Below are 27,151 nucleotides of genomic sequence, written 5' to 3' on the forward strand. Positions count from 1 at the left end.
AGCCCCCACGCTGGGTGCAGCTGTCACTGCCAGACTGCCTGAGCCCTGCCCACCCCCAAATGCTCATGGTGTCCCCACCCAGTGCCAGGTCTCACCGAGCCCCGCAGTGGTCAGTCTGCCTGCAGCCACCCTGGACCGTGAGCTCCTCCAGAGCAGGGAACAAGGGTTCCCAGAGCCCAGCGGCCCGAGGGTGAAGGGAAGGAAATCAACTTAGAGCTTGTGGGTGGGCGGGAGCAGAGGGCAGTGAAGAATACCAGGAGTCAGAAATGGTTACAGAAAACATAAATAAGTACAACTAAACATAATACAAAATAGCTGTTGTCACTCTCGAGGATTTAAAAATTCCCACTGATGGTTTCCACAGCTACCTAAAGGGCCACACAAGAAAATCCTGTTTTACTTATACATGAATACTTCTTTTTAGCCAAACTACTATCCAGCTAAATCCTTTCTTTCTAGTGTGAAATTTGAATTAACTTGCAACTTTTAAGAAAAGTCAAGTCTACCATGAAGAAAAAGAAGCACTTCTGAAAATATGACAAAGAACGGAATTCAAAACTTTGAAAAACAAAAACAAAAACACCACGGGTTGAGAAAGGAACCCCAAAAACCCCCAAACTGTTTTGAGGTAAAAAAAAAAAAAATCAGCCTCTGCAAGCATATACTTTAACTGGGAAAACATTTATGTCAGTATGAAGAGTCTTACATTTTTGCATAAAAATGTGTATTTACTCACATCTGCTACATAAGCCACGTATCTAATTCTTTTTTGATTTGCAAGAGGAAAATGAAGACATCTCTGTTTTATAAGCCTATGGACAACCACGAGAGAGAGGGCGCCGAGGTAAACACTGCCACAGGACTGGGCTGGTGACAGCAGCGTCCCTGTAGCAAGTGTCACCGACTAGAGACCTCGAGACGGGGAAAGGAAGCCCCCGCAGGACACACCCAAGCCAGGTCGGTCACACCAAACAGGGTTTCCTAAAAATAGCAAGTACTTAGAAAAGACCTTGCGAAAGAAACCAGAAAGAAAACAAAAAGAATAAGGAAAAGGACAAAAGAGACGACACGAAGGAAGGTATCTGCAGAAATCCGAAGACCCAAGGGAGACAAGAGGTAAAGGGAGGGAATTGGGAAACGCAGAGAGAAGAGTCCCCTACGTTAATGTAGGACAAGCCACTGGGGTCCCTCTGTGTCTCCAATTTTGGATACGGTATGAAACGATTTCTTTGAGCAATACCTTATTTACACGGAGTATCCTGTGGTGGGTTATTCTGGAAAGCCCTGCTGTGTGGGCGGGTGACGCAACAGACGGCCACCACCAACCTGGACCTACCTTCGCGGTGATCTGAAACTCCTCGTGCTCTTTCAGGAGCTCTTGTGTGTGCTGTATGCTGGAACCCGTGGACGTATGTGTGGAAAGGTAGAACTCTCCGTTGTCATGGATCCACTCTAAAGCCTAGAGAGGGAAGGAATGGAGATGTTCACGGCTCAGCACTGGCAAAGAGAGTCCCAGTTCTGTCGTGTCTCACTCAGATGTGATGTCACCAGCCAGCGCTGGCACACACGTAGAGTGCTCCCACAAAGAGAGACAGGCTTCTGAAGTAAGCACTGTAATTCCAAAATTAAAAGAAAAAAAAAAAACACCTGACATTCTAGAAGGTTGTAACCATGTCACTTCTGTAGCAATGATTAAAGTGTTCAAGAGGTTCTTGGGTGCCTGGGTGGCTCAGTCAGTAAGCATCTGACTCTTGATTTCTGGCTCAGGTCACAATCGCGTGGTTCGTGGGATCGAGCCCTGAGTCGAGCTCTATGCTGACAGTGCCGAGATTGGGATTCTCTCTGCCCCTCTCTCTGCCCCTCCCCTGCTCACACATTCACAGGCTTTCTCTCAAAATAAATAAATTTTTGAAAACTGTAGAAGATTTTGTATGTGCTGTTTGTAATCTCTGGGCCATCCGCTGTGAGCTGCTGGTCTTAGAGCAGAAACGTCACTGTCTCTACTAGATACATCACAGCACTTATAGCATTTTAGAAAACACGAAAAGGAAAGCATGACCCAGACAGATTATTTGCCGTGCAGCTTCCTGAGTGGGGCTGTCACTGCTGTCAGGCCTGGATACGGCTGCCCTGCCCACCACTGCCGACTGGAGAGGGGGATGTACAAAGAGGCACGAAGACAAGTGAGGGCAGGGACGCCACGCTTAGAAAGGGAGGTCAGCACATGTGGTGTCCAGGCCGAGAGAGGCTGGCTGCGAAGCGGGGGGGGGGGGGGCTCAGGAACTGGTGCAAAGCAGGGGGCTCAGAAGAATGGGGAGAAGCTCAGCAGGCGGAAAGGTGCGCACCACAGCCCCAGGCTGATAGAGCTGGCCTGCAGGGGAAGCCGGGGAGAGACGCCAGGGGTGAGGCCGGGGAGGGCAGGAGGGCCTTGGAGGTCACAGGCACAGCCTGGACTTTTGTGGGAAAGCTAATGCGGCTGCTGTGAGGAAAAGGAACTGCAGTGGACAGTGAGTAGAAGAGGCAACACTGGTCGGCAAACTGGTTCAAAGGTTTGGGCAGGACACGGCTGGGGTTTCCATAGCACGAGGGCTCTGGACGTGAAGGGGGAGGACAGGTCTGACACGTGTGGGAAGTCCGCACCTATGGGACTCAGGAGGGAGTGAAGGTGAGAAACTGGGGAAAGATGGGAAGGAGCTCTACATCCTGAAAGGTGAGGGGGTGGGGGGGGGACACACCCCGTAAGACGAGGAGGCTCAGGAGATACACTGTGTAAGACGAGGGGGACACACCCCATGAGACGAGGAGCGGGGGTCAGGCGTCGTGAGTCCACTTCTGTTCTCAGGAAGGCCCCAGTGGAGACACCACGGAGACAGCTGGGATTTGTGAGTCTGGACGCCAGAAAAGGAGGTCAGGGCTGGGAGACACCCACAGAGGAGATAAGAAGATGGGGAAGAGAAACAAGGGCAAGCGCCAGACCGAGCCCTGGAAAATGCCAACATTCAGCTGCAGAGATAAGGAAGAGGGGACAGCAGAGAGCCTGGGAAAGCAGCAGAAGAGGCAGGAGGCAACCAGGAAGTCCAAGGGCCGGACTCGCCCAGAGACAGAACCGCGGCCGGAGTCCCCCCTCCGAACCCCCACCAGGGACGCTGCATCCAGGTGACCTCAGGGCTCCGTCCTGAGAAGCGCAGACACTGGTGGTATAACTACTGGGTTTTACCCCAGGATCATGGCACAGAAGAGAACCCACAGGGCCACGGGGTCATCGTTTGCAACGGCCTATGCTTAATGATCTCATTTGTGGCCAATGAGCCAACTTTAGGAAAAAGCAACAACACATCTATTGTTTTTCTCCATTAAAATAGTTATTTACAATTTTGTTCTCTGTAGCTGATTGCTTGTCTTTTAACAGAGAAACAATAAAGAAAGATATAGGAGAAAAGACTATGAAACAATCTCTAATTAAAAACAAATCAGGCCCCCATGCATCTGAAATATGGTGGAACGATCATCAAATCAAATGTTAAGAAAATGTAATTTAAGCTCTGAAAAATACTACTGCTTGCCCTTGTGCTGGGAATATGATAACTACACCTGGTGAAACCAGCAGAGAAAGACTGAGATAGGATGCCAGGTCCATGGACCATGAACTTCAGCTTATCAATCTCTGGGGAACTGATCCCCAGAGCACCTGGCCGCCCTCTGGAGACCAACATTGACCAAACTGAAAGAAAATCCCTAAGTGGGAAATCGTGCTGAGGAATATTCGATCTTTCTTAAGCTAAAAGATTTAACTGACTGCCTTACTCTGTGACAGGCACAGGTGAATTTAGAAGACCGCCCATGTGTGGTGTGGTCACCAGGGACCACAGCACTGAAGAGGCGCCTTGACCTGCAGGACAGGAGAAGGCTCAGACAGGCGTCCTGAGAACCAGCCTTCTGTCCTCTGTTCCCTCCTGACGCTCCAAATTCTGGACAAACGTCTATGGATTCCTATGCTCCCGTTAAGGCCAAGGAGAAGTGACAGGAATCTTAGCTCAAGTTAGGGGTCAGACAGACTTTACTCTAAAACGATCTTCCGTGACTAACCATTCAGGCAGAAACCCTTATCTCAAAATGACTTCAGAAGACAGAAACTCTAAACAGATTTTTTTTTTTTTTAAGTAGGTTCCATGCCCAACCTGGGGCTTAAATTCACAACCCTGAGATCAGGAGTCGCATGCTGTATCGACTGAGCCAGCCAGGGGCCCCCTAAATGTATCGTCTTTGGGGCACTTGGGTGGCTCAGTCAGTTGAGCACCCGACTTCGGCTCAGGTCATAATCTTGAATTTGTGAGTTCAAGCCCCATGTCGGGCTCTGTGCTGCCAGCTCAGAGCCTGGAGCCTGCTTCAGATTCTATGTCTCCCTCTTTCTCTGCCCCTCCCCCACTCGTGCTCTGTCTCCATCTCTCTCTCAAAAATAAACATTAAAAAAAAATCGTCTTGATATCTCTACATTAGCCAACTGCCTGAACATTTTTTTATTCTACTGAATTCTTAGAAATTCTGTCACACTTTATTTTAGCTTAATTTACCTGAAGAACAAAATTTTATGTTGAAAATATAAATATAGCAATATTAAAAAAAACACCCACTATAATATTTATACAAGCACAGACCTGGATTCTACAATGATTTAAAAAAAATTTTTTAATGCTTGTTTATTTTTGAGAGAGAGAGAGAGAGAGAGAGAGAGAGAGACAGAGACAGAGTGGAAGCAGGGGAGGGGCAGAGAGAGAGAGAGAGGAGGAGACACAGATTCCGAAGCAGGCTCCAGGTGCTGAGCTGTCAGCACAGAGCCTGACACGGGGCTTGAACTCACGAACCACGAGATTATGACCGGAGCCAAAGTTGGATGCTCAACTGACTACGCCACCCAGGCACCCCAACAATGATCTCTGAATCATCGTCATAGTTACGACTCGTACTTGCTGGCCCTAAATACGAGGTAATGGCACTAGAGGCAGGCTGTGTGGCATGCTTGCTGGGAGCCCAAATCACAGTTTTACAGGGTTGTGGGTTTTCTTTTCATAGCAAACTTATTTAAAAGGCACGACTGGTCTCATCATTTGAAAGTGGTTTTCAACACGGCTGCAACGTCCAAAGCTGCCCAGCTGAGGACAGAGGTGTAAACGGAGGGTGGAGAGCAATGGGGAGCCCGGGGTCGTGACCGACCTGCTTGGCACTTCGTTCAAAGACCACATACTGCTGGCACTGGTCTAGCCGTCTCTTCCTCATGGTCCAATAATGCAATACCCTGTTCTCCCGCTGGAAGAGTTCATTCAAGATATCTAAGAGGATAAAGAGGAAGACGAATGTTGGCGCTTGCAATCAACGGAGACACTTGCAAAATCCCGTTCATGTTTATTTACAGACTTCATGCAAATGTCAACGTAAGACAGAGCATTCAGTTAAGAGAGCCACACTTGCCTCCCCCATGTTCTCAATGAGCATGTCAACCAGACCTCTCCTTATTCTCTTACCCCAACTTATTATCTTAGGATGGAGGTCACTGGAAACTTAAGGCTGGCTGGATTAACGGGATAAGCTATTGTGTCTCCTGCTGGGACAAACTGACAACGGCCGACAAAACTTCGGTATTAGGCATTTCATTCAACAACATTCAAACCTTCCTGTGAAGGAACTTAGTACAAAGGATGTATTGCAGAACGGTGGAGTACTAGAAGAAAACAACGTTTTGGTTTTTCTTTCTTTCTTTCTTCTTCTTTTGTTTTTTGTTTTTACAAAGACAAAAACAAAACCATAAACCATAAGAGAAGCAGGGACGTGACAACAGAGAAGCATGGAGCCAGAAAGGCCAAAAAACCCTGATTACATAAAAATTATAAAATGTCATAACCAAACACAAACCATCGTAAAAACATAGCACCAATTAAAAATCCAGTTAACATTACTGGGAAATATAAAACACAGAGCTAGTGTACTTCCCAGTAAACAGGAAAAAGATGAACTGTCTGTTAGAAAAATGAGCAAAGCATATAAACATGGAGTTTGTGATTTCTAAAATGTGGCCACTAAATACACAAGAAACATGTTTAACTTCACTCCAACGATGGGGCCATCTTCCACCATGTTCCTGGCAAGGACTGTGTCCTCCCATATGCTGGGAGGCTGGGGAGCAGAGGGTACAGGCACCAGTGACCCCGCATTACTGACGGGAAACAGGGCACAAGCCTTGCAGTGAACACTCTGGCAACAGATAACGACACTGGAAGTGTGTACGGCTGCGAACCAGGAATTCGATTGTTCAAGCCTTCGGATGTATGGTGCTTACACGAGCGGTATGTATCAGGTGCACAAACACCAAGGCACCGTTTGGAAAAACTGAACAGCAACATCTGGGGGTCAGGTTAAGCCAACTATGAAATCATTATACTGCACATTAAAAAGCATACAGCAGAGCTTTAAATTCTGATACAGAACGAGGACTAAGTTGTATTGACAGTGGTGACCAGTGGCTATGGAATTGGATAATTTATATACATTTGCACACTCAAAACAATTTTTACAGGGAGTCTGTTTTACTCCAAAGGTTTATAAAACACACGAGAAACTTTAGGAGAAGATTCCAGAGACTGAAACTGCAAATCAAATAAAAGGTGTCTAGATTATAACTTAATTAACATTAGGAAACTGTAAAAATATTAAGCGGTCCACAAATATTTCAGGGTTCCCGAGAGGCTGAGCCACTTTGCGACAAACCAGAACCCGTGAGCAGCGCTTACCTGGCAGCTCAGGGGTCAGGCTATACGATCTTTACTGAAAAAGTAAACTAACGTAGCAATGCAAATTAACGCTTTGAAATCTGAAGCCAGTCAGAAACATAAGCTACCACTGAAATGAAAATATGACACATGAAAATGAATGTGAGCCAATCGGTCTTTTCCAGTTCCTTCTTTCCACCACCCCCGCCTGGGGCAGGACTGATTTGGGGCGCGTGAGCAGCAGGGCAGGGAACCACCCCTGGGGGCCTGGGAGGGGAAACTGCCCGGCCTTCCTCAAGCACCTGAGGGTTGTCTGGGGTCACGCGGTCTCTTCTGGCACCATCGCCCTTACGTGGGTCTAATGCACCATCCCACACGTGAACCCAATGAGAGAAACCAAACATTTAGTTTTTAATTCTCCAGAGCACCCAGAATGATGACAAACAGCAGCAAACGTGCGGTGACTATCACGTAAGTGGGCACAGGGAACACAGTCCCCTGTCTCACACACACACCCATTGGACTAGGACAGCCTCCTGAGGATCGTCACGTCTGTGATCAGACAAAGCAGACGAAGACCCACAACCAAAGGCAATACTGAAGGATGACAGAAAGGCAATGATTTTTATCTGAAATGAGCCAAGTAAATAGATTACCAATGGAAGTAACTTGCTCCTGCTGAAAAACGGTTGCGTTAGTCACTCATTTTCCCAAGAGAAGAGCCCACCAAGTAATAAATACGGATCTCATCTGTGGAGCTTAGAGGATTATACCCATGTGATGGATAGTATTTCTGTGACACCTCTAGCAGATGAATCCCGAAGGACAGGGAGCAGAATATAACAAAGTTTCTGCCAATCATATGGCCTTAAAGAGTAAGAGGAATCATTTGTTAACAGATTATGGCAATTTTTTCCCTACGAAACCCAACTCTGAGAGGGAAGGATGAAGGACCCCAGTTTCTTCACGTATTTAGTGCCGATCTCTGAAGCTCTCGGGAAGGATTACGGTGGACACAAGGTGCCTTTGTGTCAAGACTGTTCTAAATTCATGAACGTTTTCTGAGGATCCACTTCCATGTCGTTTTATTTGAACCTGAAAAAACTATGACTAAATCCAAGTTTTAAGTTCGAGAACACCTGAAGTTGTTTTCACTGTGAAGTATCCCATCAGAATTCTAGAGTAGAAACCATCAGCCCCTCTCACATCCACCCATACCAATCCTGTTAATAATTTAGTGTAAAATTTTCCCAGATCTGCTTCTATGCGCTTACATTACATATACATAAAAACATGGTTTTACAGAAGTTTATATTCAAAAGATACCAAAATATACGCTACCTGGCAATTTGCTTTCTAAGTATGTCAAATTGATAACACTTTACAGAACGATATTGGTGTATAATTTCTTGATTTGAACTTTTAAAAATATTTTGACTACAGAAAAATTCTGATTTTCCTCTTTTCTCCGATTTACAATATTTTCACTTGTTGTAACAAAATAGTCAAAGCTAATAAATACCATGCTGTGTGTTCTCCCTGTTTACACTCTTCAACTTTATTCAATAAATTATCAATCTAGATCATTTGTTTCATACTTGATTAGTAAACGAAGAAAATTGGTGAGAACTTTAATAATACGTAACGGACATTTAAAATGAAGCCCGGATCTTAGGATTTTCAGACCGTGTTCTCACCAAGCTCCTTGCATCACTTGCCGGTAAAGGGAGTCCCGACTGTACTCACTTTTTACTTGTTGTTCAGGAGCTTTGATGTGGGTCACCATTCCCGGCATGTTCACACTATTCCTGTGCAGGTACTTCAGGAAGACATCTGCATTCCTTCTAGCAAGCGTGCAAGCCTACGAAGTACAGGGAGAGCAACGTGGTGTTAATTGGACTCATACAAACATGTATTTTGAATACATACGGGTGACAACAGCATATAGCTCTAGCATACACCTTTACCTAAAACGTTTTCAAGCCAACCTGTGCTTTGGAGGATACACAGGTTAAATCCTATTTCAATTAAAAACAACAACAAGAACAACTGTGTCTCTGAGCCCTTGCTCTGATGAAACCAGCTGCCATGTTGAGCGCTGTCCTATGGACAGGTGCACACAGCAGGGGGCTGAGAGGGACCGCTGGCCTGTCCAGCCTCCAGCTGACCACATCCCCTGGCCAGCACCTCAGTAGTAGCCTGGGGAGAAACCTGGAGGCAGAGCACCCAGCTAAGCTGTGCCTGGATTTCTGAAAAGGGCAGACAGAATTTTCAGCTTCCCGAGTCATTCGGTCTCTATCTCCCCAACCCCTCCCCCCCCCCCCCCCCCACCCCCCCGACAGGAGAGTAGCCACGGGCAACATGTTAATAAATGAGAGTAGACAGATTTAGCTCTCAGGTCTGAGTCTGCCAACCCCTACTTTAAGCCATCGAGTTTTGGGGTGGCTTGTTTCGTGATATTACCGTCACAGATAACGGACATTCCATCTTTAGAAACCAAATAAGTAATCTCATTAATGTATTTAAAAAAAAAAAACAAGAGGAAAAAATCCTTAATTATATTTGAATTGGAAATCCCTTACACATTTCCTGTCTCAGATCTGGAATTAATACTTCTTCAGGGAGCTCTGTCTCCTTGCGTGTGGTACATGGTATATAGACCACAATTGGGACTGTATACTGGGGAGTTCATTTTTTCTGGTCGGTCATTGTTTCCAGGCCTTTCTGGTGGGTGGAGCTAGGACACTTTTCAATTAACCTAAGACTCTATCACGGGTCTCTCCAGAGAAGCCTGAAATCAGCGGCTGTAACTAAACAGTGAGGAGGCTGCAGAAGACAACCAGGGTTATGTCAGAAGGACATCAGGGCCCTTCTGAGTGGAAGGAGCACCCACGAATGGGACAGGTTGAATATAAAAAAGATAAATGACTGCAATTGATTAAAACACACCAAATATATTAAAATCCATGAAGACAGTAAGAAAATTAATCACATGTAGAGGTTGTTAGGGTAACAGCTCATTATCCCGAAAATGATAAACAATTGGAAAGAATCAGGCACTTCTGCCTGTTCTGGACAAACTCTACTTGAAAGTAACCAAACAGCTAAGGAGGGAAGAATTCTAGCTAATCAAGGCAGAAGTAATGATGGAGTATTACCAGTTTTGCGACTCCTTGTGAAACATGATCACCACAGGGCACTAAAGCCACTGGGTGAAAGGCAGACGTGGAAGGCACGTGACAGGTAAATGGGACCCCCTACATCTGAAGCACTGACGATGCCCCCGATCACACGAACAGAAGGAGCAGCAGGCCTCCTGGGCCTCCTGATGTGATGCCATGGGAAGTACGCGTGGGGAGAACACCTGTGCCAGGTAAGCGGACCGCAGGCGCATGCACACACACACACGCAAACCTGGATCCGACCGAAACTCTCGACATAACAAACTCAGAGGATCCAGGGCGCTGAAGGACCGTGTGGGACGCAAGCATGGAAATCCAGAGTGAGAGAAATAGCACAGTAGGAGTGATTCACTTCTTCAACTAATAAATACTAATAAAAGGAGGTGCTGTTTAGATTGAAGGAGATTTAAGAGACATACCAATAAAGTCAATGCGTGGACCCTGTTTAGAATCCTGATTAAAACTACATATAAAAGACGTTTATGGATCGATCAGAGATATTTGAACACTGTTGGATTTTGTATAAATTAAGAGATACTGTTAATTTTTAGGACAGGATAATGGTGTTGTGGTTATGTTTTTGAAAGGCAGAATTTAAAAATTTTTTTTAAAATATTATTTATTGTTGAGAGACAGAAAGACACAGAGCGTTAGCAGGGGAGGGGTAGAGAGAGGGAGACACAGAATCCGAAGCAGGCTCCAGGCTGTCAGCACAGAGCCCGAGGCAGGGCTCGAACTCACAAACTGCGAGATCATGACCTGAGCCGAAGTCGGTCGCTTAACCAACTGAGCCACCCAGGTGCCCCGAAAGGCAGAATTTTAAAAAATATATTTGAGAGAATGTGCACACACAGGAGGGACAGGGAGGGAGAGAAGCATTTGAAGCAGGTGCCATGCTAAATATTATAAAATGGTAATTTTAGCAGGGCTTTATTCCACAAACCGTGAGATCATGACCTGAGCTGAAATCAAGAGTTGGACACTCAACCGACTTGAGCCACCCAGGCACCCCAGAAAGGCTGAATTTAATACTTAGCCATATGCTGAAGTATTTACAAATAAAAGGATATAATATCTAGAATTTAAAGTAACGCAGTGAAGGTGGGCACATGCCCACGTGCTGATAGTTACTGACACTGCCTGTGACAGGGACACAGAAGTCTGGTATCGGTTCTATTTGGTATGCTCCTTAAACTTCCCTAATGAAAAGTTTAAAGATCCCTAACACCCAAACACTACGGAATCCCAGTTGAATGCAGAAATCTGAACAGGCCTGTGATGATTTTTGTTTTAAATTTTTTCTAAGTATCTTTCTTAATGAACTAAGTAGTATTCAATTTTGTTTTATTCTGAACGGATTCCAGAGAAAGACAAATTACGATGATTCCAGGTCCAAACAGCCTCACGGTGGTGGCTGTTTCATACACGGGCTTTCAGGTCCTGTGGCAAATGGTTAAAATAACAAGCCCGAGGAAGCCACGACTGTTTTCCCAACTTCGGTCGCCGAAAAAGAGAGTCATGTGAGGGAAGCTCAAAAAAAGTTCCCAGATAGAAATTTTCAAAGAGCTACAATCTGTTCTCCCAGACCAGACAGTAACTCTGTCAGGACAGAGGATCACCTTCAGGATGGAAACAGAAATTATTAAATGTAACAGGAAATGGTGTGAGAGGTGTCAGAACACTGAAGCTATGACAAAACTAAACTCGGTAAGGCTGCAATGAAAAGCAAACACCATGCCTACTTTTCATGGGGCTGAGTGGCAGCCGGCCGAGTCTCAGGAGATCTTTTCCAGAGTGAAAGACCGTATCATAAAGACACAGAAGTGCTGGCAAACAGTTTGAGCACTTTTCAGGACTTCTGGGTGACTGAAGTACGAACGAACACACACACACACACACACACACACACACACACACACACACGACAAAAGCGGCTAGAAAAAAGTCCTCATTTAAAGCTGCTCACACTTAAAACTTCAAGCCTGGATTATGGGCTTCAATGTTTTGCAGGAAACACTTCCTGAACAAGTATTAGTAACTAATCCTGGAAATCACAAAGGGTGTTCCCGCCCCTTATCCACTGTACAGTGGGTTCAGTCTTTGTTCCTAAAAAAGGCTGAATTTCCAAAGGAAGATTATTTTAAGGTACAGGCACTCTTGTCTCACCAAATCAATCTCTTTCTGTGTTCAACACCAACCGAACTGCACTCTGCACACAGGGGCTCCCCCTGGAAAGCGAAGGCGGCCTGCACACCCAGCACATGGGGACACCCCATGGCGAGCGCCCTCGTGTCTGTGTGCCCTGTGCAGGGACGCAGCAGCACCCCGGAGGCCACTCCGTACCTTCAGGAACGCTTCCTTTTGCTCCAGATGCTTGCTGATCATTGGGGTGACGTGGTCTGTCTCGGAGTTGGGGCCCAGTTTGTCGGCCCCTCCACACCAGTCCTCTTCTCTCTTGTACTCCTGCTCCAGGCTCTCGAGGACGCTGCAGACCTGCGAGCAGAAAGCCGCAGGCTCAGAGGGGCCACTCGGCATCTGACGCCACAGATGGCATCTTTGGGAAGTGTGGTCAGTCATGCTCTGGGGATAAAAGTGCTGGCCTGGGGACCAAGACCTTCGGAAGGCACTGTGGGCCCCACCTCAGGTGAGGACAAACGCAGGGGCCAAAGTAGGCAGGTCTTTCAGAACAAGAACAAAATAAAAACGGAATTTCCAGTCTCTCTCTGGTGTTTCAGGCTATGAATCTAAAGGAGAGGAAAGCGGATGTCTTCTCGGGTCCTTTCCAACCTCCTCTTGGATTCCTAGGGGAGGCAAGGATCATTCTACTTCTAGAATGCTTTTCTCTGCTTGAAGTTGAGTTCACTGGCTCGATAACGACTGACGAGTTAACGACTGAACTATCCAACAAAACTAAGCTCCACACAGAATGCCGGTGAGGAGCCCAAGGACTAGAGCGGCCCTCCTCACCTGCTCTGAGGTTTTGTAGAAGGCGACAGACGCGTTCACCAGCTTGAGGCGGTCTTCCATCTTGAGCATGAGCTGTTGCCAGTGAGACGCCACTTTCTCGGCACAGTCCCTGATCATGTCCATGTCATAGTGATTGGCCTGCAGCATGGCCTCCGCCTTCTGCTGCACCTGCAGCGCACTCTGATGTGTCTTCTAAGGAAAGAGAAAGGACAGGGATCACTTGTGTGATGGGGGCGTCACGCACTTATTTACCAGGGAGGCTGTGGTCCCTCCGCTCCGCTTGCTTTGATCCAAACAACTTCAGCGAATGCTCATTAGGACACTTCTGAAAACACAGCACACGGTTCAGTTAAAAACAACAAAGTGTTCATGCCCAGCAACAACTGTGTTTATACTTAAATTACCTAATGAAGGATGAAATGCACTAAGACATTGCAGAATGGGTCTCAGTTGTGGGTTCTCAGCTTGAGAAATAGCAGGAAAAAACCTTAATAGCCAATATTCTAAGAAAGCTGTTGAAACGTTCCCAATTTATTCTTCCTATTCATCCTTCTTACAATAGCAGCCAGAGGCCAATGAACACACGGACAAAAAGGTGGCCACAGTGAGTGCATTTTTACCTTAAACTGTGTACTTGAGTAAAGTTTTCAAGAACTATTGACTTTAAAAAAGAGAGAGAGAGAGACAGAGAGAGAGAGAGAAACATAATTAAAAGCTAAGAATGAACCAACTGTGCTCTCTGGAGGTTCATGCCATATTAAAATATCAACATAACATCACAAGTTCGGTAGAATTCCTGCTTGTGTGTGCTCCTAGAAGATTCCACAAGATGCTGACAGGCCAGGTTCTCCCACTGACGAACCAGAGTGCTGCACAGGGTAGCAGTCAGGGGGGTAGAGGGGTCCGTGGGTCTGTGACATGAACTGTTTTTTTGTTTTGTTTTGTTTTGTTTTGTTTTGTTTTAGACAACAGCAAAATTTTACAGATTGCGTGAAAAGGCACAAAATGATCCCATGAAAGACCATACACAATATGGCCCTGTCCTTCACTCAGACACAACGACACGTGTTAGCAGTTATTAGAAATCACTAGGCACAGTGTACAATTCTCAAAAGATGCCCAAACTCTGGGCTTTAGGAAGTGTTAACACAGGTCTGTTGACACTGAGTAGTTGAAAGTTAAGTTAGTCTCGAGAATAAATTACCGCTATTTTCTGTAGCCTTCTTCTCTGGCTATGTATGCAACCAGAGCAGGAAACAAGTTTTCTGCAAGCAAATGCTCTTTTTCCCTTGAGTTGACCCTGAGACCACCTATCACAATGAACTCTCCCCTCTCCCCTAAACTCTACAAATAATTAATCCATATGCTGTGAGAGTGAATTGTAAACGGACCTGGAACTGGGTCAAGCCATTCTGCTGAAGTCCCGGCCTGGCACCGACCCCCATCAAGGTGAGAAACACTGCTTCTCATCAGGGTCAGAGAGTTCTGTGCGCAGTGTTGTTTATGGATAACCGTGAATTTGTGATTTGCACTTGGTCTGGGTAAGCTGCCCACAGTGCTCTGTTTGGTCCAGGGATGTGCTTAAGAGACCAGCAAAACAGAACACCCCTCAAGCCCAGACCCTGGCATGGGTTCTCAGGTGCCAAGTGTTCCTGACAGAGGGCGGTGCGTCTTGCCGGGACCCTCAAGGCGGGAGGACAGCGGGAGCCACCAGGCGTTCTGGGGTGGCACCGTGAGGTCCCCTTCACTATAGTCACCTGCCCGTTTGCTTCCCTGAAGGAAACTGTAGAGCATCAGCGCTGCCACTTAGGGTCCTGCTGAACCCCGTCTGGCTCAGGCTCAGTCCCCCGCGAGGGAGCGTACATGCATGTCTGGGGCGGGCGGCGGGCCGGTGTCCCTACCTCGATGGCGTGCTGGAACTGCTCGTGCTCCCTCTGCAGCTGCTCTGCCTCCTGCAAGGAGCTGGCTGTGATGAGTCCGGCATTCAGCATCGACTCTCCGTTGCGGATCCAGCCCAGCACCTGAAACACGACACGGGGACCTCCAAGCCTCTGCCCTCCCCTGGGGGCCCCCCTGCAGGCCAGCCGGGACACGAGCCAAGTGAGCGAGGAGGTCAGGCTGCTCCCATCCGCTGGGAAACATGGGTTTCCTTATGGTCCCACCTGCCAACAGCCTGATGTCCTTCTAAGGTATCTGATCAGAAGTGCCACGTTCTAAGATTAATTCTTAAAATTAATTATGCTTTCAAATGGGAGCTGAAAAGGCAGAGCGTCCAGCGGATGGTTACTGTTAGTCCACAGGTCAAAACGGATTAAGAATCACCTATTAGATCTACGGCCACAAACAATTCCCTGATAATCAAGGGAAGTATTTTTCATTCCTTTTATCCTTATTAACATGCAAAATTAGCAAACTGCTTGGTAAAGGAACTATGTTATTTCACCAACGTATTTTCTAATTTAACGTCAGCATTAAATGGCCCACTAACCAGAGAATGAATTCAGAGGTGCTGTAACGCCCAGGGTCAAAGCACGGGATTCCCAGCATCACACACAAACAAGAGGCTCCCCAGCTGTGGAAGGTCATTCTGGTAGTTATTTGTGGCAAAGACCACTTACTGCCTGCCCTACAGCTGGCTTTCCTCATCTCCTTTACTCAGAAAACTTAGACTGTGGGGGGTGGGGGGGCCTTAGTCTAAAACTGCTTCTCAGCCCCTACATGCAGCTTCATCGCGGCTAGGAACATTCCGTAGCACCTCCCACTACTGACATCACTGAAGCAGCCTCGGGGCAGCCGAACACATTTCTTTTCTGATACAAGTACTGCTTCTTCCCTGTTATGCTCTGCCCTTCCTGCTGCCTGGGAAGGGGACAGGGGAGCTGGGGCTGCAAGAGCCATGTGGCAACCCCTCGCCAGCATGTGTGCCTAACCTACCACGTGGCTGCTAAATGAACACCAGCCATCGACCACATCCTGCCCTGTTACGTAGAGAATATTTACAGGCAAATGCAATTCCTAGTGGATAGTCTAGTCCTTTATTTCTTACACACACGGTTTTGTTTTTAGCAAGAGGGACACTTTATTAACTGGTCTTTATTGTTTTTTAAGTTTTGGGGGGCCCGGAGGGGCCCAGGGGGCTCAGTTGGCTCCATATCCGACTCCTGATTTTGGCTCAGGTCATGATCTCACGGTTTGTGAGTTTGAGCCCTGTGCCCGGCTCTGTGCTGACATTGCAGAGCCTGCTTGGGATTCTCTGTCCCCCTCCCTCTCTGCCCCTTCCCCACTTGCATTAGCTCCCTCTCTCTCAAAATCAATAAATAAACTTAAAAAAAATAAAGTTTTATGTAACTAATCTGCACCCAACATGGGGCTCAAACTCATGACCCTGAGATCAAAAGTCACATGCTCTTCTGACTGAGCCAGCCAGGCACCCCTATGAACTGGTCTTTAAAAGGCAGGTCACGATACTTTATCTCATCACATGGGGCACCAACAGGTGCTCTTTTAGTTTTCGACTTTGATAGCACACCTGCTTCAGTGTGAGTGCCACCCACATACACACCGCAAACTGCTAACACTCCAGAGGCACCTGATCCCCTCCGTTCGACCTAATACATGCTTTTCTGAGCCTCCATCAGAATCTCAGAAGGCCATACCTTCCTTGCCAGGAAGGCGGTATCACGAGGGGTTTCTCTGCTCATGAGATAAAATGTCACGTACATGCTGAATGGATGTACGTATAGAATCCCAATGGCTACGAGCCGAAAACAATCTTTCAAATACTCCATTTTTATTTTGCCACGCTATCTGAGACATGGCAGTGCAGCATGCTGGTAACAGAAGAAGTCTCCAGCCCTGCATAAGCTGTGATACCAGCCTATTTGGCAGAAAAATCGTATCGTTATTTAGCCTGAGAAGCTATGTGCTCAGAGTTTCAAGCAAGAGATTACCAGTAACAAAACAAGCCAAATGGATGTTACTTTCAAGTGCTACGTCTGCTGGGCTGGAAGCCTTCTCCACTACAGAGTCAACACACAGCTGTCCGGGCGCTGGCTCAACACTTACTCATGAGCTAGGGCTGCCCTGGGGGAGTGTGTCACATCATGTGTGAGAACAACGCTTACACACGAGCTAGGGCTGTACTGGGGGTGGGTATGTTACATCATGTGTCAGAACAGCTGTGTCTGGAACAGGGACAGTCTCCCCAATTTCCAGGTGGTCACACACCGAGTGCCCACGCACGGGGGCCCGCTGTGGTCCGGCTCCGCGTGCAGCCCTCTGTTTACCTGCTTCACCTCGGCCTGCAGGTGGCGAAGTTGCACACACTGTTCCAGGTGCTTCCGATGCTGCTCAGCCGCGACATCCAGCTCCTGCTGCTTCTCGTGAAGGAACTCCAGCAAGTCCTGGACCCGGGTGGCCATGTCTACGTCTCTGTCGCAAAGCAGCTCCACGCCTGTGGACACGAAGGGAGAGCCGAGAGTTCGGTGGGCACATCGACCCATTCTTCAGCCGTGTGACGGACGCCGTGCTTTCGAATAATCTGCTGGTCGGGCCAAGTTCAAGGAAGGCGTGACCAACACAGGAGTGTTTGTTTCTGTGTGCCTCCAAGCACGCGAGGGGGACTCAAACAACATATCTGCTGTGTTCCAGAGCAAAATACAATGCACGGCTAATCAAACCAAACCCATTTCGGGTCAATCTTTCCACAGTGGTAAGTGGTGACACGTGCCTCACTCTTAGAAGCGAGCGAACTTTGGCTTGCTTTTGTCGTGTATCACTGCACACCCAGTTTACTCTTTAGGAAGCATCTGATTTGTGTAAAATGAGTGATGTAGTATGCAGGTTGTTGCTAAGTTTCAAACACTACACATTTCTGTCTACATTTTTGAGCCTATAGTGACATCTGCTGGTCAAATATAAACTAAGAAAAAAATAAAGAATGTGAAAAATTTGTTGGAGATTCACATTTCATTCATGGACAATTAGCATTCATGCTACCTGAAATGACAAGCCAAGAGTATTAAGGGCTAAGTGCGCTAATCATAATGTCACAGGTGATCACATGTGAACACAAAACAGCCAAAACGTTCCTTTCGAAGAGCAGGTACCTAGAACATCTACGTCACAGGGGCTGACCATGCTTTGCAGCCATCGCACATCACACATCACACACACACACACACACACACACACACAATAAAAACCCCACAAGTGACACAGACCGAAATGCACTCCTTACCAGAAGCCTGCACTTCATTGACATACTGCAGAAGGTCCTGCCCTTGGTGGATGACATCGAAGGTTAAGTTATTCATGGTCAGAGCTTTGTCTGCGTGGTGTTGCAGGCGCTGTTCCGCTATTGTGAGATCTTCTGTGTCAAAGTCGTTCATTTGCTGAGAAAGCTCATCATTCCAAGACTCAAGGTCTGAGATGATCTGACAGAGGAGAGTGTCTCCTTAGGACCGAGACTTACAAAATAACGAACATGTGCTGTGACCCCTCACTGCGCCAAGTAAGGAAGAAAGGAATGTGACTGGGTCCCAGGGACATGGAAGCCAGCTGTTGGGGCTTCCATGGGCCACAGATGGGACAGTTAGACACAAAAACCTACCACAACTGAACAAAGTTTATCAAACATACAAAAACACATTAACCCCTAATGGTACTTTTTAAAAAAAGAAGAGTTAAAAAGCCTAAAATTAAATGAACAACTTTTTTCCCCTTCATGTTTGTTTATTTATGTATTTATGTATTTATTTATTGAAAGACAGAGAGAGAGAGAGAGAGAGAGAGAGAGAGAGAGAGAGAGAGAGATCACAAGCAGGACAGGGGCAGAAAGTAGCCCAAGCAGGCTCTGTGCTGTCAGTGCAGAGACCAACGTGGGGGTTGAACTCATGAACCGTGAGATCATGACCTGAGCCAAAACCAAGAGTCAGAAGCTTAACCGACTGAGCCACCCAGGCACCCCACATGAAAAACTCTTCTGATTACAGGTTGACAGGAGACCAATCTTTATCCTAAAATTGGTAATTAGAAATTTAAGCCTATAACAATGAAGAAAGGTTATCCTTTATAGATAAATCTAGTTATTAAATGCAGAAATAATAAAATTAGAAAGTTTGTTCTAATTATTTTTTTAATTTTAGTGAAATAACTATTCAGACAATGATCATTGTGCAGTTAACTGTAATGGAAAGAAAGAGGGGACCCAGCGGGAGGGTCAGGCTGCCCCATCCTCATCCTGCAGACCAACCTCCACGCCCCACATAAGTGGGGCCAGACAGGACCAACCTCTGACAGGAGAAGCTGTGGGTCCTGTGGAGCATCTGGCACAGAAATAGACCTGGAATCTCACTCAGGTCTTTACACCTAAACTCCAAGTTTATAAGGAGCACCAGGGAAAGAAAACTAGTTAAACAGAAGAAATCACTAAGTGAATGCAGAACGTGGGACCTGGTTTCTTCAGCTGACGCAGTTATTTCCACAAGTCACAGCAGGAGGAAAAGAAGGCTAGCTGAAGAGACGATTCTGGACAGAAAGGCTAAGTATCTTACGTGGGCACAGTGCCCACATGCCCAGTAGGGGCCACCCGTAGAGGGTCCAAGAGAAGCAGGGTCCTAGAGAGCAAGGACTCTGGTGGGGGGGGGGGGGAAGAGGGGTACGACTCTGGTTATATAAGAAAAGGTCTTACTTTGGAGAGATACTTAAGAGTCTTTAGGAGTGAAATGATAAGCGGACAAAGCTTTTCTCTCAACTATTACAGCACAACAATAACAAAAGAAGGGGGATTTGCAGCAGGGAACACACAATCCTGCTACATTTGGGAGACAGGCACATGGGTATTCACTATACGATCCTTGCAACTTTGGTGCAGGTTTGAAAACTTTTGTAATACGCTTTAAAAAATTAAGATGAGAAGTTACAGAATCCAGAAAGGAAGAAAAAAACGTCTTGTGAAAGAATACTGTATTATACACTTCAGTGGAATAACATTCCCCAGGGGTCCCGATTTACTTTATCCAGAAGAGCAGTAACCACATGAGTTTGAAAATCTGAGAAATGTGAGAGAGCTGACACAGAATCCAGCGAGGAGATAAAAGGTAATAAAAACCGAAGGCTTCCCCAAATGCCTATGGCACAAATCTTCCAGGTTTATTCTTTCATTAGAGAGGTCTGCATACAGTATATGCATTTACATTAATTTATAAAATTGATAACTTTAAATAATGTTAAATTACACTTAAGCCAAAAAGCCAATGAGGGGAAGTATTTTTAACAAGGAAGAAGATGACCATACCTTTAATCTTTACCTCTAAGGGGAATCTTCTTTCTTAACGTTTGTTTTTTGACACTGAGGCAGGAGAGACTTGGGTGTGGTGGTGAGGTACAGACTTAGCGCTAATGTCTCACGGAGACAGCGATAGGGCTCAGACAGCAGTCAAGCAGCGGACAGTAAATAAAGATGGATGTGCTAGAACCGGCGGGATTTGAAAACGCTCACCAAGCGTCAAGAAACCCCGGCGATGGCCATGATCAAAAGATCATCAGGAGAAATCCTGCCCAAGGCTTACAGTCACAGTTTGTCAATCGCACATGTGAAGACAAGAAATTGGTGGCAGAAACAAAGCTCAAGAAAGTGGAAATGACTTTTGAATACCAATTCTGGAGAAATAACTTGTGTTATTTCTCTTCCTAATGGTACATATAACTGTGTTCCATAAACAAACTGTCACAGGACGCTGTAGTAATGACTCCGTTGTTTCCAGAGCAATCGAGCCGGTTTTCCCTGGAAATAGGAAGAGGCTGAAACAGCAACATCCTCAGCGCAGAAAACCTAGATCCGGGGCGCCTGGGGGGCCAGTCGGACGAGCATCCAACTTCAGCTCAGGTCATGATCTCAATGGTTCGTGGGTTCGAGCCCTGCATTGGGCTCTGTGCTGTCAGTGTGGAGCCCACTTTGGATACTCTGCCCCCTCTCTCTATGCACCTCCCCCGCTCGCGCTCTCTCTCAAAAATAAATAAACATTTAAAAAACAGTTGGCCAAGGAATAGATAAGTTTCTACCGTGAAGATAACTCCTCACATGTGCAGTCCGATGGAGCATTTTCCCAGATAAGGGAGGAAAGCCCAGCTGAAGTCCTAACTGCAAGGTTTTCATGTTTTAGGATTACTCCAGAGAAAAGAGGCTCTTAGGCTGTGACATTTTAAAAAGCTTTTAAACTACACTGTAGCTGGCCTGTGACTGCACTGCGGGTTTAATTTCCTTAGCTCAGGAAAGCACTTACCCCTGGCCTGGCACACCGGCTTTATTAAGGCCACTTGGAACTTTGTAGCTTTGGTGTGGAGAAAATGCAGGTTTCTGGTTTCTGAACTACATATTAAAACACTAGTTTGTTGATAATGGAAATACAATTAAATTTTTTCCCTTTAAAGTAGCAATAATACAGATGAAGCCAAGAGATTTTTTTTTTTTTTTGAAATATCAACATGTCTTGAAGAGAAACTTCAAATAATGCCTGTTTCCAAATTGAAACTATTCAACAAGCAGCTAAGTTTACAAAAGCAATTCATCTGAAGTAGAGATCAGAGAGGAAAACAGCCATGCTGGGTCTTCTGTTCATACCGCCAGCAACCTGGAAGCTGGACTGCAGGCCCAGGCCGTGGGCAGGTCCTTAAAGAGCTGAGGACAGCGTGCCTTTTCCCTACCTGGCTTCATGTGTCTCTAAACATCAAGACCGAGAGCAGATTTTACCAGACAATGTGCATAGGGCTTAATTCCTCTCCTGTCGTGAACCAGAGATGATGATAAGAATAGCCGAGAAGGCCTTTCTTTAATGAAAACACTGAGGGAAGTTTAGACAAGTGGCCAACCAAGGCCCACCCCCCGAGAGGCCTCGCACAGGGCCTGGCCTGGTCCTTGTACCACACGCAGAGCTGGGCCTACAGACAGGCCCGAGAGAAGCAGGCAAAGCCCACTTCAGCAGAGGGTCCTCCCCTCAGCCGAGGTAAGTGAAGCAGTCTACGCGAGCCCCCACCGTCCCTCTGCCCCAGTGGATTTAGGGTCTGGGTCTGCGTGCCCTCGAGGCCGTTGCGCGGGCAGGGCATGCCCTCCAGACTGCCTGGGCAACGTGCTCCACCAGCCGCGTGAAGCTGACAGGCACCGGGAGACTGGCCTCATCTGGCTCAAGTGAGTTTTGGTTCCTTCATCCATGTTTCGCAGATTCGGCATCATCCAATTATACTTACTTGGGCTTGCAGTTCATCAGGTTCAAAACTCAGATCTTCCCTGGCACATTAAGAAACGGCCTCTTGTTGAAGTAAAAGGAAAGAAACTCACAGATAAGGGGCAATTTGTAGGCAAGGATGAAAGATCATCTGGGCACACTCCTTGGAAAAGACTGGATTTCCTGCTCTCTGCAAATGCTATCACCACTGACGAGCCTTATTCTCGCTCCTGGTGGGGGCAGGCGGGGGCAGGGGGCAGGGAGGGGAGGGACAGAAAGAACAGGGGAGAGTGGCGGCCTCAAGTGTGTGCCTCAGACAAGGGGAGGGCTGCGTGGGACCCGGCCCCGGGCCCGACAGGCCAGGACGCAGCCAGACGGGCTCGACTGCACTCACACAGGCTGTGCTCCGTCCTGCTGTGCGGTGCGGCTTCCGGCACGGCCCCCTCGGCTCGCAGGCCAAGACGCAAGCCTTCCTTCCTCTGTCCTGCCCCGAATGCAGGGGGAGAAGACGCCGGAACCGGCGGGGGACGAGGAGGGGGCACTCACATCGATGGCATCCCTCTCGAACACGCGCAGCTGCAGGAAGAGCTCCAGCTTGATCTTGCGCTCCTGGAAGAGCTCCTCCATCTGGGCCTGGGCCTCGTCCAGCTGCTGCAGCACCGTCTCGATGTGGCTGATGGAGCTGTTGTGGGGGGTCTTGTTGCTGGAAATGGCAGAGTCCCTGTGGAAGGGAGAGGGGACGGGGCGGCATGAGAAAGTCTCCCATCGTCAGACACCAGATCCGGCCGCGCAGACTTCAGGGGGAGGAAGGCCGGCAGGAAGCAACGACACTGGGCTTCCTCCTGCGAGCCAGCCGCCAGGTCTGCGGCCACACCGAAGACTGTCCCCCGCGCCGCCCACCGTCCCCCTGCAAAGCAGCCTAGTAACTCCAGAAAGTGACTTCCGAAGCGCTTCACTGTAGCCACTCTTCTCCTTAGGTAGAGAGAACAGAATCCACGATCCCTGCTTGCTAAAACGGTAGAGTCCCATCAGGAACAAGGGGTTAAACTCTAATGCAATCAATCAGGCCTTTATTGAGTCCCTTTCGCCTGACTCGTGGCAAAGTGAGCATCGCGTGAAGTTAGCAGTAATGATTTGAGAAGCTGTCCTCAAAGGATCCAATAAAGGAAGTCTGCTTCCAGCCCCCGCAGAGGAGGGAGGAAAGGGACACCTGGGGCCTGGTCTCCCCCAGCCTCTGCTCCCGCGCCAGGGACACCCACCATCCTCTGGGGACACGGGTCACTCAGGGTCTGAAGGACACAGTTCTGGGAGGTTTAAATCAGCCCGGCTTGTAAGGAAGTTTCAATAATTACTAGGTAGCTGTTAACAGGACATATTAATAAAAGCCGAGTTCTGGGAAAGTTTATTAGTCAATGCCGTGATGAGAAAAATCATTGAGGTAAAAAAAAAAAAAAAAAAAAACAGTCAAAGAGGGAAAAAAAAAAAGAGAAAGAAAGGGAGGTTACTGTCCTCTGTATGCAGACATGTTATTTGCTCCCCACCTAGCAGGACTGGGAATTAAGCAGCTCATTGTTCCCTGGCTGGCTCCAGGGGATGCGGGCGGGAGGAGGGGACCGGCCCACCTCAGCTGCTGTATGAGGTCCTCCCCTTCCTTGATCACGTTCACCGTCACTTGCAGGGTCGTCTGCTGCTGCTGGCCAAAGCGCTTGATGAGGTCCTGCACGGCCTCCACCGACTCGGCATACACGTCATCCAGAAGCTCCTTCTGCAGCTCCTCCAGCCACGTCCACAGCTGCGGAAGGACAGGGCGCAGTGAGCCCCCCTCCCCGGAGAGGCCCCCTCCCCGAGTGACCCCGCTGGGAGGCAAGCGATGCGGCTGGCTCCCAGGGACGGGAAGGGGGCAGGGGCACGGCCCGAACGGCCCCGGCCCCCCCCAAAAATCAGCGGGCCACCACCGCCTGGTGAAAACACACAGGCACAGAGCCGGAGGGGACTGTCACAAAAGCGAAGAGAGGAAAGGGAAGGGAAGTCAGTCTTTCCGATCCTTCCTGGGCTCAGTCCGAGAGTCAGAGGAATAGGAGAGACCCCCCCCCCCCCAACCAAAACATCTGCTAAGCATAACACATTCTTCCACACATCCTCTGACTCTTGTTTAGCAGATGGATAGTTTTATTTTATTTTTAGCAAGGGCACTACTACAATCCATTATTAATTATTAAACCACTGCTCAGATGTGGCTGCTCTGCATCGCTCAGAGAAGAAGGAAGCCTATGATGTGGTGGAATAAAGTCATCACCACGCCTGGCGGGAGATTCGGATGAGGCGCGGTGCTCGGTAACCTCGCCCATCCCGGGCCACGGCCAAGCCGGCCGCGTCGCGGTCCTTCAGTGAAAGGAGTGTGCACACCGGGAACACTTCAACACCTCCATCCCACAACCCTCACAACTGCGCCTGGGGACGTGGATGGGTGAAGACAACTTGGAACAACGGTGGCAAGAAGCCCGCTAGGCCTGGTGGGAGCAGAGCATGTCTCCCATTTCTGGGAAGCCCCCCACTGCCTCCTCGGATTCTCCGGAGCGCCAGTCAGTAAACTGAAAAGGATGTTTAATTAGGCCAAGCAGGCCCTGGGGGCTGGGAAGCGGGTTGTGTGAGGAGAAAACGCTTCCTGCTTCCTCGAGGATGTAAGAATTGCCCCTTCCCCCCCCCCCCCCCCCCCCCCCCCCGCCCCCTTATCTTCCAAGCATCCGTCACAGACATCACCTCTTCCCCTGACATTGACCAGCTGTGCTGGCCTCTGTGGCTAACGGGTAGCAAAACCGTGCTTGCCAAAGTAAATGCTGGATCTGGTCTTTTGTTTCTGAGCTTATCTTTTTTGAAAACTGCCCTATGAGGAGGTGTAACTGACATACAATAAACTGCACGAATCTCCAGGATACAATTTCTTAAGTTTTTAACGTATGGACACACCCACGGAGAGACCCCTGTTGTCCACAGCGAACAGCTCCATCACCCCAAGTCCTCTTGTGCCCTCTAACCCTTCTGTCTCGCTCTGCCCTCCTGCCCCAGGCAATCACCCATCTGCTTTCTGTCACTACAGATTAGCTTGCATTTTCTTGAAAAAGTGTGTAAGTATGGACTGACTCTGTTTTTGGTCTGGCTTTCCTTTGACAAAATTATTTTGACATTCATCCATACAGTTGTACGTATCAACAGTCCACACCTTCTACCGTGGACATGTACACCAGCCTGGGTGCGTGGCACAGTTCAGCCACTCAGCTCTTGATGGCACTGGAGCTGTTTCCACTTTTTGGCCACTACACAACTCTTAGGAATGTCTGTGCACCTATGTTTTTCTTTTTTTGAATGATATATACGTGTAGAGTGGCTGGATCCTATGACAGGTGTAGGTTTAAATTTTTAACAAACTGCCAAACTGTGTTTCCCCAGGCTGCACCCTATCATGTTCCTGCCAGCGCTCTATGAAAGTTCCAGTTCCTCCACTGCCTCACCAATTTCTGGTAAGATCAGCCTTTTTCATTTTAGTCATTCCAGATGGGTGCCATCTCATTATGGTTTTAATTAGCAATTCCCCACTTACTAATGATGGCAAGACGAGCTAACTTTCTAAGAATTCTTTTGTTGTTAAATGTAGCTTTGGTTATAAAGAAAGTATCCAGATGCTTCTGTCAGATCAGTAGTTTAAATATGGCAGGTCAGTTAAAAAACATGGGAAGTAAAGGCCAATGACTTTATTTGTCAGTCACACTACCTGGAATCCTAAGATTTAATTTTACTAAAAACATTAAATAAAACATCTGTTACTTTATTTCTTAGTATCTACCCAGGTTGGTTTTTCTTTTTTTGTATGTAAGTTATCAAATTTCATACGATTCCAGAATTTTAATTTAAAGGAGTCTTAGAGCTGAGCTGGTTCAACTCTTGGCTCTTGCAGGTTAAGGAAAAGAAGCCCCCGTGATGAACCCACCCTCAGGACACGGGCAAAAGCAACCGCTGGTGCTAAGCTTGCACTGGAAAAGAGACCTCCAGATCCAGTCCCATGCGCATTGACACGGTACTTCAGCACCAAAAATACCACTCAGTGGTTCACCAAATACGGACCAACGTCCTGCACCATCTGTAAAGGGTCCATAATCACGAACACACTCTTTTGGGTTTGTTGTTGCTCCTGTTTGCTCTCGTCTGAATCCTAAACCCTCATGAACCTGGTTGTTGCATTTATAAACGGGAAGGGTGACGGCATGATGGCCACGAGGAATCTCCCAATTTGCTCCTAAGAAAAACCTTCCACGTTCTAGAGGTCACACTGTACAGCAGCAGCATTATGGATTGAAGAGATACTCGAACAAAGCATTGGCTCTGTGACCTAAGACATCACGGAATCTCTCCGAAACCCAGATCACTAACTAGGGATCCTCAGACCAAGACCGGCCTCAAGGAGCCACGAGGAGGGCAAGGAGACAGGCGGCGTAGGAGAGCGCTAGGTGATCAGCGGGGCTCTGTAAAATGTAACCACCTGAGGTATAACGAGCCACTCAAATGAAGCGAAGAGCCAGGATTCGCTAAACGAAACCAAGGATGTGCCACTTAGGCTGCACTGAGCAAAAACCAAAATTTCACCAAAACATGTTAGCACGTGAAAATATTTAACCAAAAACATACAGAATATGTTATCTAAAAGGTAGGCTTTTCTAGCTGAAACGGCTTCAGCAGCTTCCTGGTAACCTGCCTCCTACTTGGTCCCCAAACCCTCTCAGCCACAGGTGGCCCTGCAGCCCTCCCACCTTCTGATCCCCGTCTGCCGATAAACACTATGAAAAGGTGGGCCTGTTCAACTACATTTATTCCACTGCAGAGGACAACTGGTAAACAAACAAAACCCCAATTCTTCGGTCCGTTTCTCTCACAATCTCAACTGTCATCTTCCACCTTAATACACATGCCGCCCAGGCGCTGCCCCTACCACGTCACTGTGTGAGAGAACCGGGAAAAGGAGCAT

The 27,151-nt window shown here is 47.6% G+C and overlaps 1 protein-coding gene across 2 annotated transcripts in view; it reads right to left on the reverse strand.

The window, feature by feature from the left end:
- The window catches only part of TRIO (trio Rho guanine nucleotide exchange factor), a 353,639-nt gene that overhangs the window by 114,466 nt on the left and 212,022 nt on the right, over positions 1–27,151 (reverse strand). For both annotated transcript variants that reach the window (XM_049648759.1, XM_049648761.1), the window contains exons 12-21: positions 23,757–23,926; positions 22,681–22,855; positions 18,150–18,345; positions 17,197–17,363; positions 14,812–14,931; positions 12,911–13,102; positions 12,287–12,436; positions 8,508–8,622; positions 5,212–5,327; positions 1,337–1,459 (exon numbers count right to left, since the gene is read on the reverse strand). In XM_049648759.1, coding sequence (XP_049504716.1) covers positions 1,337–1,459; positions 5,212–5,327; positions 8,508–8,622; positions 12,287–12,436; positions 12,911–13,102; positions 14,812–14,931; positions 17,197–17,363; positions 18,150–18,345; positions 22,681–22,855; positions 23,757–23,926 — 1,524 coding nt within the window. The remainder of the gene's footprint in view (positions 1–1,336; positions 1,460–5,211; positions 5,328–8,507; positions 8,623–12,286; positions 12,437–12,910; positions 13,103–14,811; positions 14,932–17,196; positions 17,364–18,149; positions 18,346–22,680; positions 22,856–23,756; positions 23,927–27,151) is intronic.

This window comes from Panthera uncia (genome assembly GCF_023721935.1).
Source record: "Panthera uncia isolate 11264 chromosome A1 unlocalized genomic scaffold, Puncia_PCG_1.0 HiC_scaffold_17, whole genome shotgun sequence".
In the NCBI taxonomy this organism is placed as follows: Eukaryota; Metazoa; Chordata; class Mammalia; order Carnivora; family Felidae; genus Panthera; species Panthera uncia.